General features: G+C 41.9%; 2 protein-coding genes across 13 annotated transcripts in view; one reads left to right on the top strand and one right to left on the bottom strand.

Moving 5' to 3' along the window:
* Positions 1-11887, top strand: part of LOC116923204 — a 213801-nt gene that overhangs the window by 102259 nt on the left and 99655 nt on the right. The window lies entirely within an intron of this gene.
* Positions 2690-11505, bottom strand: LOC116923200 (homeotic protein Sex combs reduced). Its single transcript, XM_032929676.2, has 5 exons — positions 10424-11505; positions 9814-10341; positions 4798-4994; positions 4515-4611; positions 2690-4392 (listed from the first exon to the last, which is right to left on the bottom strand). Exons 1-5 carry the CDS (start codon positions 10917-10919, stop codon positions 4376-4378), a joined length of 1335 nt encoding a protein of 444 aa, XP_032785567.1. The 5' UTR covers positions 10920-11505; the 3' UTR covers positions 2690-4375.

Raw genomic sequence — 11887 nt, 5'->3', positions numbered from 1 at the left:
CTTACACTCTCTTGTTTGTTTTTCTTGTTTACTTTATCGCTTAGTGAGCTCAGAGGGAACCCGAGTAGGTTAGATGGAATTGAAATTGGTCGCGTGGTATCTATTTCTGGCCGTTCCGTGTCACTCTCTGTCGTTCCTTCCCCGTTCTCGAATAAGAAACTCTTATCAATCGTTATTCAAATTCAAATTGCTTTTATTTTATTCCAGTGTTTTGTTTGTTTTTTTTTTTGTTTGTTTTTTTCTTTTCTTTGGTTCTTTTTTAACCATGAAATGTCGTCGGTCGCTGTATTTATGTATATCGTGGCATGAATAAAAGAGCAAGTCGCTCGACATCAACCCAGTTCTTTGGAAGAAGCGGAGAACAGGGAGACGTTCTTAGGACGAAGACAACGAGCAAGTATATAAGTACATCAATGACGATTGGCGCCGCTGCTGCCGCTCCGTTGCCAAGAATAGATTGGCCAGGTGAGGATAAATGACAGTTGATTTGGAAGCATTTCGCTTGAAGTCGAAGACGAAAAGAAAAAAGCTTTGTTGCATGCATTTTCATTGAATGAAAATTCGGACATGTATGAACGTCTTGCTCGTTGGTCCTTCGGTCCGCTTGATTAAAGCAAGGTATTAGAAAGGGGAGAAAAGAGCAGGTAATCAATGTCACAAAGTGACTGGCAAGCAAACTACCGACGCCGATCGAGATATACATGGCTTTTTCTTTTTCTCATCTGAATATAGTAGGGCAACAGTTGTCGAGGTAACGGGGTACGTACTCATTATGCGCGTATATCTAGGAACTAGGAAAGCTGTTGCAAGATCTTGTTTTGTTGTTTATACTCGTCTTTTCTTATTCATCTGTTTGGCTCGTTCTTCGAGAGGACTGAATGAGGAAACGATCAAGTGTTGGTTGCTGCAGCCCTCTCTTGGTGGCAACAGTAACTTTCTTTCTGTAAACTCTGGAAACGAAATCTCATTGAAAATCAAAACATCAACTCAAAACAATGAAACGACGAGAAGAATGCAGGAAATGGATATCGACTGGAAATAGATCGGCTTTTACACAGACCGAGTGAGGGAGGCGAAAGGGAAATTTGGTTGTCGGCTGGACCAGATTCATCTCGATTTTATAACGTCTCTGCGGATATTTTGAATTTCCTGCCTGATGTTGTTCTTGTTGTAACTCGTGTTTCTTTTTCTTTATTTTTTTTTTACCCGTCCGCTTCTTTTTGCACTGGCTGACGGTCGTCAGGACGCACTTGTTTCTTTTTTTGGCTCTGTCCGCTTCTTGTTTTGTAATCCTCTTGTATTCGCGATCGTATATTCCTGATCACACGATATGGCTTTTCCAATCACCGACAGAGAACATCAAACTTAACTTGGGCGGCTAAATTAAATCCCTGTGCTTTGGCGGAAGCTGACGGGACAGCTACCTGTATAGTCAGCTATTTTTCCCTTTCAAAAAATAAAAAATAAAGAGAAAATCTCCCGCTGCCGCTGGCCAGATTGAATAAACTTTTTGTGGGCGCAAAGTCCAATATGAAAACCAAACGTCATCGCCTTATGGTTGCGGAGATGCATATAGGACAAGTCTAAAAACCGGTTATGTGTACCGTATGTTTGTTGTTGCATCTATTGTATATAGCGTAGAACAACAGGCCATCCTGCAAATAAGCCGGCACTCATCACCCATCTCGCTCCAGGTTTCTTCCTACTTCCCCTTTTTCTTCTTCTTCTTTACTTCCTAAATATACGAGGATATATATCTTTATGTATTTATACTGTCTGGCTACGCTATGTTTTACTCTTTACTCTTTCAAAACATCAAAATGTTGGTTTGTGAGGGGATTGTTGCTTTTGGAAAAACAAACCGCGCGCAACAAACACGAGGTCAAAGCTACGTGATCACTTGGTCATCGTTTTCAGAAACGGCTCCCGTATTCTTATTTACTTTTCTTGCTGTGTTTCACACCGAAATACCAGACGGACAGGGGAGAGAAGAAAAAAAAAAGGAGCTCAATCGAAAAGCGGAAGACGTAGGGTGTCATCGGCCTGGTGATTGTGTTTTCTTCTCGGCCACAAGAGTCGCAAACACGCGTACTGCAGTATAGCAGTAGTTGTATAACTGGGAAGACCCTGGGACACAGGCGCATCTGTCGAGTTGTCTTTCATCGAGACTTTTGTCGCTGCTCGCATCGGAACTCGGCTTGTGTGTGTTGGCTTGTTGAACCATCGTCGCTGTAGAACTAGCAGGACGTTAGAGAAGTGGACCAAGTAAAAACAGACCAGCAGGAAAACGAGCTGGTGCTTGGCTTCTGCTGTTTGGGTTTAAAAACTACCACACGACTACTAAACACACATAGATGGGTATGACAAAACAGCAAACGGCGTGTATACCGTCCTAGTTAAAAGAGTGCTCCAGTGAACTTTTGAATTCTGACCGACGAGGGAACTCTTTTTTGGGGATTTTATTTTCAGTAAGACATTTATATCCTTTTTGTTTCGGCATACCTGTAGACGCAGGGCATTTCATTCATTACCGTTTTTCTTAAATCAACTCGAGCGGACTTGAACGTGCTGACGGAGTCTTCACGGAAATAGCCACCGAAATGTGTTGTTTGTTTTTTTTTGTTTTTCTTTTAGAAGGCAAGTTGAATTTTTTTCTGTAAAATGCCGGTGGAGAAAAAACGAGAAAATGTTACACGATACTCGGAATTATTATTATAATTAGAATTAATTATTATGGGGCAATAAAACAACGCTCAAATGAATACATACACACACATACACACATAGTATTGAAATAAATTTTTCTCGGGAGATAGAATGGACAACACGAAACAAAAGAACACACCAAAATAGCTGGGAAAAGAAGAGACGAATTAAACCAACAAAAAAACAATACAGGTGCAAAGGAGTTTTGCGTTTTTTTTTGTTTTGTTTTGTTTTGTTTTTGTTTTTTTGTTTTTTTATTTGTTTGTTTTTTGTATAGGATGATTCTCATAGACGTCTGGGGTCACCAAACATCATGGACTAAAAAGAAGGAAAGAACTTCGAAAGGGAAACAACTATATATAATAGTAATAATAATACGGCGTACAACGGTGCACGATATTCAACACGCGATTGGCAATCCAACGTAGAAGAAACCAAACAGGCAGTCACATTGAGAAGAGGGCTGGGAGGATGTGACAATTTCGGTTAGAGAAATTGAACGCGAAAAGAGCGTCAGCAGCACAGCCAGTGTGTTTTAAATGTATGTACTCTATATATAATAGCGAAATAAAATATTAAAAAAACAAAAAAAAAACAGGTGAAACTAGCGTATAAGGTCGCCTGTCGTATCGGTTTGTTGTGTCCGTGTGCGCAATAAGAACAATCAGTAGCGAGAAAAAAGAAACAGTGAAAAAAAAGATGAGGCGAACCAGGAAAACGAATGCGAAAATCTGAGAGAATGTGAGCCTCGAAAGTGCCACACAGCTGGTTCGGTTTCCATGGCAACACGTTTTGTTTTTCACTTTTTATGCTCTCTGTACGCGTGCATTCTAATGTCCTTTTATTTTACTTTCCCCATTTTCGTTTTTTTTTTTTTTTTTTCTAATTTGATCTAGTATCATGAAAATGCCCGCCGGGAGCGCTGAATTAGTAAACATTCCCGATGTAAAAGTCCAGGCATTATTCCCTTCAAATTCTTTTTCGACTTCCCAAAATTACGACTACTATACACACCCATCTGCATGACATGGTAATAATAATAAATTATGGAAAAGAAGAAATTTGCGATTGACACGTACACACTCACACATTCACATACCGGTATTTTTACACCGCAGTCTACTGTATAAATGGGCAGTAAAAGAGAGAAGATGACGACGACATGGAGGAACAACAACTAAAGGTCTATCTATGTATAATATCGTTCACCCACACACTTAAAACTCGCGGGGGATCATTGAAAAGAGGTTTCCTTTTTTCGCCCGATCTGTCCTCCAGTTTCGTTTTGTTATCGATCGAAAATCTCAACAAGGAACGGCAACATCTAACGCTTACATGATTGAAGCGTCCTTTTCTTTTCTTTTTTTCTATCTTGTCAATAATGACGCTTTTCTTAAAATTTTGTACAATAAGTCATGCGAAAAATGTTTAGCAGCAAACGGCAAAGGACTTAAGTTGTACTTGGAGAGTCTTTAGCGCCTCGGCCCATGTCGACCGTTCTTCAAATCCATATCTTTTCCTTAATGATCCGACTCTCCCTTTCTCTCAGTCTGTCTGCTTCCATCCTTTATTGGGTAGTGGAGGCTGGTGACGATCCGTATTGGTGGTAGTTGTAGTCGCCGGGTCCTACAGGTGCACTAGTAGGGTAGAACCCAACGTCCTGCGCTAGCTATATCTTGTGATCACCTGGTAACAACGTCCAACAGAAAATATTGGTTAAATTATGATGATTTCAAAAAAAAAATATGGCTATACCACCGTGACCCCATTTGGGTCAGGCAAGAAGTTTGTTTTATTTATTTGCTTACCAGTCAAGTCGGCCATTGTTAAATGATGATGATGATGGTGCGCGTGGTACATCATGGGGTGCTGGTGCATCATATTCATGGTGGCAATCTTGTGCTCCTGGATCGTCATCATCGAAATGGATGGAAAATTGCTCGTTAAAAATCGATATTCAGAAAGCGAAAGTTTTTTCTTTTCTTGTTGTCCCCCCTCCCGTCAAAAGAAAAAAACAAAACAAAAAACTTTGTTGTCTACTTTCAAACTAGATTATTTGGTATCATATTATTGGTTTTGAACGGCGCCAACCTTTTTCCATTTCATGCGCCGGTTCTGGAACCAGATTTTAATTTGTCGCTCGGACAGACAGAGGCTGTGCGCGATCTCGATCCTCCTCCTTCTGGTCAGGTAGCGATTAAAGTGGAATTCTTTTTCCAGTTCCAGTGTTTGATAGCGCGTGTATGACGTCCTCTGTCGTTTGGTTTCTCCATTAGCGTTGACTGCGTCTATTCGTTAAAGAAAAGAATTTTAGCGAATTAATTCAGCACCGTGTTTTCTTTCGTTGTATCTTTCACTGGTTTATTAGCTTCTATCCTTTATGTTTCGTAAACATTATCCAAACGTTAAACACAAAATTTCAACTATTTCAAAGTCTTTGTTCTTTTGCTGAACTTCCGGAAGTTCGCCGTGTTCAAGCCAACGGTCAATACGTAATCAGATGAAAACTTAAAGAGAGAAAAAAAGAAGGGAGGGCCACAGGAAATGCGCAGTCACATCGCCCAGGTGGTATCGCTTCCGTTCTATGGTTTTCAATATTTTATAATAATGCAACGTTACAAAAACCGTCTTAACGTTTTCTTAAAGGACTGTTCCTTTTCTTCATTTAAAACAGGGTCGGCTAATAGTTATTTGCATCTTTTTCTATTAAAGAGTCTCCGAATGGATACGTCGGCTTTGCGTTTCGGTGTCTCATTGCGACGCATGTGTAGTAACCGTCCGCTATCGGCACAGAGATGCCGAGGTACATGTCTGGGTGGCTACCAGCACCAAACCGAGTGCTCTTGGTTTCTTCATCTTGTTCTTCTTTGGTCGTGACAATTTCCATTTTTACTTTTTTTTCTTTTTTTTTTTTTCGTTTCCCTTATTCTTTGTGAGTGGGGGAGGGGGTTGTCAACCTTTTTTTTTTTTTTTTGAAGCAAGGGAAAATGAAATTCATAAGATCCCTACGCGCACACGTTTACCACCACGAAAGAAACCAGCTTCCGGAAACTTTCTGCTAAAGGTGTCCATTTCTTGAAGTCAGCCCCACTTACACCCTCCTCCGCCCTCACTTTTTGTTTTCCAGTTCTTCAAATATGGGAGTTTGTAGAACGCTTTTTTCTTCGTGCTTTTTTCTACCCTTGAGCAGCTCATTTTCATTGCAGTGTTCATATTATCAATGCCTCTCTTTTGATTTGAATCACTTTAACAGAACATATCGATTTTTAATCTTTCGAGTGGCTCCTATATTCGCTATTAATTAGCCAAAAGGTAAAGTAAGAGCGTGAAACTAAAAATAGCAGCGGCTCTAAACTTACAAAGAAATTGAAAAGTTTTTCAAATCCTTTTTAAAGCATTTCAACGTTATTCGCTTGCGGTTTATAAACATGGAAATTCAATCAAAAGATAAAAAGAAACCAGAAAAAATGGTCCTTGCTGCGTTTTGTGGATTATCTACTCGGATAATGTACTTGTGGTGCGTACGTACACGAGCAGAATCGTCAACGCATGTTCACGGAATCTACACGAAAATTGATAAATGCCCACGTACGTCGCGCAACTGCTGACTTGAATGAACAATTTGCTGTTAATCTACTGGAGCGCTGATGGAGTAGTAAGAAGGTAAGAGATAGGGGGGTAGGATTGCTTGCGTCTCTACTGCGCATACTGTACATTATACAGGGCTAGATTTTTAGGCCTCCTTTCGGTAACACGAGTACGCTCCTATTGCCAGCGCTTCATTCTCAATTTCTTGCGCTCGAAAGAGATGTACAGGAAAACTCGTTGAATTCCAAGCACGCGTTTTTCTACAGTGGCGGTGTCTTTTGTACGTACAACAACCACGTCTCTTGCATCGCATCGGGAAAGCAGAACTTGGACTCGGAGTGATTGATGTAAAAGGAACTTTAATAACCAGTTGATTGGCACATCATGTGGGGAGAGAATGACGGCGAGCGCTTTCTCATTACATCAATGGCGAGTGCGTATTATAATATTACCTGAAAATCGGGTCATTATTTTTTCTTTCAAATATTCGATTCCACCGAAAAGTTCGTGCATTCGCCAAAGAAAAATACTCGGGGACTCTTGTTGTTGTATAGGCCTAGGACTATCGTTAATCGTTGTGCTGTTAAAAATTCGAAACGTGTTTATGTTGATATGGAGTGGTATATAGGCGGCAGTCCTGGCAAATGGACGGGCTGTAAACAAATAAATGGTTGCTGAAGAGTGGTATATATGTGTGCGATAGTTGGTTAAGACTGTTGCAAAACAGGGCCATAAAAACGTTGGCAATTTTTACGACGGCTCGTAAATGTCATTCAAAAGGGAAACCATCATGTGTGATGTTCCATCTGACAAAATCCAGGCTAGAGAGAGACACAAAAAAAGGAACCTTTTTTCTCCATATGTGTCTCTTTTTTTGCCATCGTTTTCTATGCCTAATATCAAGGATAGCCATCGCTGTGTGCGTCTGAAAGGTCAAGGCGACCTCAATTTAAAAATAGGCGAACATCTATTGTTATGCGGAACGCGGAAAAAAAAGAAACTGAGTTAAGTTGCAAAGGTTGAAGAAGAAGGATGATGTCGAAGAGAATGCGAATGAGACAGAATTCCGTCATTCGGCGGTGGTTTGCTGCAGCTATTTGCGAAGTGCCAATGCGAAATGGAATAACTACTGTTGAGCTATTTAGCTGGTCCGCTTGGACGTTGATTGTCCTTGTACAAACACCACACCCAAAGAAACGAAGAAAAAGAAGAAATATATGATAACTAGCCATCGGATTTGGGAACATGCAAATGAACGAAACAAAAAGGAAGGAGTAGAGAGAGGTAGGTACGTATATACGAATTCTAGTTGGCAGCAAACAGACCGTCCACAAGGTTGGTGGACGGTTTTCATTTTCTTCCCGCAAGCTAGGGCGGTCATTTCAAAGTTTTTTTCCCGTTAAGGTTGATCGTCCAGCCTGAATTCGACATAGTTTTTTAAATATTTTGCATGATTATTATCATAACAATACCTGGAAATATTGCACTTTCGTATAGACTACACTAAAACGTGTAGTCTAAATTCAAACCGAAAGTTCTAGATTTGGGTTTTTTGCATACTACGGTGACACAATTAATTTCGTGATTAGATGCGATCTGTCCCGCACAGAACCCTAATCAGAATTGCAGATAAGCTGTTTTGAGAATCAATCGATATTCTAGTTTTGCTTCATCAAAATGTGCATATTTTTTAAAATCCAATTATGATAGGCCTGTTGTTAAAAATGTCTACCAGCCTTAATCTTGGTCGCTGAATTGTTTGCGTGCATTTCGATATGTGTAAAAACTCGTGTCGAATTTGAGAATGAGACAAAAAATGCTCGTTTGCCTCTTAAATACAATCAGCTAAAATTATAGTACCTCATTCTTCTAGCATCATTATTTAATGCGCGACATTCTTGTCGAATAAGGAAATACCAGAAACAGTCACGAAGACACAAAAAAAATCAGTCAATGTGTCAGACAAAACGAGTGGATGAAATTCTTGGCGTGGGATAGTAATTGCTGTTTTGTTTTTTCCGTCTCGATTTACTGAAATTCAACTCTTTTGTGACCCGTGGCACTAATATAGGCCTACCTTTTCCCCTTTGGTTAATGCCCTTATAATTTCCTTTTTATTGGCAAGTACCATTCTTGCATAAACTATTATTCGTACAAAAGGCAAGAGTTCAAAGACACGAGTAAATTTTCTTTAAAAAAATAAAAATAAAAAGGAGAAACAACGTTACGCCGTAGGTTTTCCTCATATAGAATCCAGACTCTTGGCCTAAAATTGTCAGTTCAAGGGCCGCTCTTCTCCCTTTTTGTTTCACGTTCACCGCCGGCCTCGCGTTCCGCATTTTCTTCTATCTGTTTTAGTGCTCTGGTTCACACTATATTGTATGTGTGTGTGTATATATAGGCTATCCTGTACCCCAAACACTCTACTTACACATGGTAATTCGAGATCAAGGACTTGTGACCGGCCAAGGCAAAAGTTACATGAGCCCCGCACAACATTGAAGTGTTGTGTTTCTTCTATAAATATGACGACACGCCCGCTATAGTACTCTCTTCAAGTCTCGTGTTGTGAAAACGAACGATGTGTTAATGGTTGTATAATAACGTTTTTGACTGATTGTTTTTTTTTTGTTCTTCCCTTCCCTGCGTGTATGACTATGCTGACAAGGAAGAAAGAAGAGTGTGAATGAATGTATCTGTGCGATGCTCTGGAGACTGGACTCTTTGTTTTTGGAACATCACACACGAGTAATGTAAGAACGAGTCAGAAGAGAGGAGGCAGATGGAAGGGGATTCCCTCCCTGGTAAAGGATAAAATAACGACCGGTCGTAAACTAAACTCCCCATTGCATTTTAAGAACTGTTGAACAACATTAGCTCGTGCAGTACATTATGTACAATATATCGGCTCGGTGGTCCTTTTTTTGTCTCTTGTCCACACTTTTTTTCGTTTCCCTTTCTTTTTAAGGGGTAAAATTTATTGAAAACTGACCCACCAGGTCGTAACTCTTAGCCATGCAGGGCACTGCCGTAAGTGACCTCACATAGCGGCTTGTCGTTAATGTCTTTTCACAACTTGTTGGGGGTTTACATAGTTTGTCTAGTTGGATAGGCCTGGTAATAAAAAACGATCTACACCCGTGAAGAATGGAGAGGGAAAAAAAAAACGGTGCTAACATAGCTGCCCAATTGGTTTTATTCTTCGAGATCGATTACTTTACAACTACTATTACTACTGTTGTGTAGGCCTAGTAGTTCTTTTCTTATAGTGGCAAGAGGGATGATCATCTAGGCCTATACAATGGAGGAGGACACTGACTTGCAATGGGACTCTTAATGATGTTCCGTAGAATAGGGTGTCGATGGCAAGCTCCCCTCCCCTTGTAATGACTTGATTACCACACGTAATCAACTAAAGCGAGAGAGGCCTAAGTCAACTGCTAATCTCTGGCGATTTCTTTCAAGACTCGATAGATTTTTCCCCCTTATCTTTATTTTGATATTATTTGTTGCACTTACTTTGACCGAGATGGACGCGTTTCATCCAGGGATAAATTTGCGGAGCGTTCGGATTTTTAGAATCACCGTCGTGTTGGCCGGGGCTGTGCGGATCGCTATCGCCGGACGAGATGGACGACACGGAAGAGGGCGAAGACGCTCCAACAGCTACCACATTCGACGGGTTCTTGCTATGATGATGATGATGGTGGCTGCTACGTTGCTGGCTCTGTTTCGATTTGCCAGAGGAACCGTCATGTTGGTGATTGTTGTGATGATGGTGATGCTTGGACGATGGCTGTGTGACAGATGTGGACGACGATGAGGAAGATGCGACGGGCACAGATGAGTTTGACGGCGCCAGCGGTAGCACACCGCCGGCCAGACTGTTTTGAACGGCCGCGTTTAAGTGAGAAAGGGCGTTGGATGATGAAGATGATGACGAAGACGTCGTTGTTGTCAAGCTCAAATCTTGTGGAGATCCCAAACATTTAGTGTCCGCCACTCCGGCGTATTTACAGCTGCTCGGCGTCACGACAGCTCCTCCGCCTACAATTTCAATGCAAAAACATGGATGCAAATTTTAATGCCGCGTTCAGTTTTATCGAGACATGTTTTCTACAATTTTTACCTAAATTGACGGGACTGGCGACAGAGTGATGGCGCTGGGCGGAAGGGCCACGCATTTGTTGTTGTTGCTGGAGAACCGACTGTTGCTGTAGTCTATTTTGCTGCTGTTGTTGCTGTTGTTGCATCGGTTGTTGGGCAACATGCAACGCCTGTGACATGCTAAAATCGACACCACCGCCGATCGACATGGGCGACATGGGCATAGCGTGTTGCGGATGCTGACTTTGCTGTTGTTGCTGCTGCTGCTGCTGCTGCTGTTGTTGCTGATGTTGACCGACCAAGTGATTAGCACCGAAATCAGCGTAATGCGGTTGCTGTTGAGGCTGTCCAACAGCTACCGGACCACCACCGTAGCAATTCTGGTAATTGCTCATGGCCGTGGCGTAATAGTCGGCGGCAGACATGCCGGATAAATCCGGACCGCCGGCGCCGACGGACGAACCCCGACCAACGTAACACGAAGACGCTAGCGAATTGACAAACTGATAGGAACTCATTGCAGTGATAGTTGTAACGAGATAGAAATTAAATTTCTCGCGATCGAACGCCAAATTCACGACTCTTAGAATTCGGGATGTTTGCAAGCCTAAAAAAAAAACAAAAAACGAAAGACACTCTAGTCAGTTTCAATCGGCCGGATAAAACAGCACCGAGATCATGACACACGGAGAAAAACCACTTTTCAAATGAACTTAGAAAACGAAAATGTTGTCGGTCGGTACCGATACGATGAGCACGCACTTCTTCAAACTGAAAGCCTCCTGCCGACTGTGTTGTCTATACAACAGTCGGTACTGCTTTGGTCTCGTGTTCAAGTAGAAATATACAAGTGTTGAATACGGCAAAAATGGAGGATTGTGCGGACACACGACTGCAAAGTCTGACGAACCAACAGCGAATGATGACTATGGGCTTGTGTAGTACTCTCGTAATCAAGCGTCGGCCGCACACTGCACGCGTTACTCGCTCTTGCAGCACACTTTTGGCTTTTTGTGGATACGCTATGGGGACTATGCTGCTATTGCTGTATACTAGACTCCAAGAGCAATATGTAAGCTGCTGGTTATGCTGCGTATAGCTTGGGTTGGCTAGTCAGTGGTAAGGAGAAACATAAGCCGGGAGGGCCAGGCAAAAGAAGAAAAAGGAGGTTGGCGGACGAATGCCAAGAGAGGTGTGGGCTGGGCCAGCTGGCTGGGAGGTGGTGTTATAAGAGAGGACTGTATGTGTGTGTGTTTGTTCGATGGCCTGAAACAGAGAGAGAGACGGAAAGACAAGAGAAATGTAACACATAGACACAAGCGGCCAGCTGACGACTGAGATGACTCGATCTTTTTCGTGCGTTGCGCGCGCTATATGGAAACTACTGGGCAAAAGTTGCGCGTTTTTGCGCACAATTTTTAGTCAGCCTCCCTCTTCTTATGGCGGGATCTCTTCGACCGCGCCTCCACCGCTCCTCCTTCTTTTT

Source organism: Daphnia magna, linkage group LG5 (assembly GCF_020631705.1).
Source record: "Daphnia magna isolate NIES linkage group LG5, ASM2063170v1.1, whole genome shotgun sequence".
Taxonomy (NCBI): Eukaryota; Metazoa; Arthropoda; class Branchiopoda; order Diplostraca; family Daphniidae; genus Daphnia; species Daphnia magna.
This window is presented reverse-complemented; position numbering and strand designations above follow the sequence as displayed.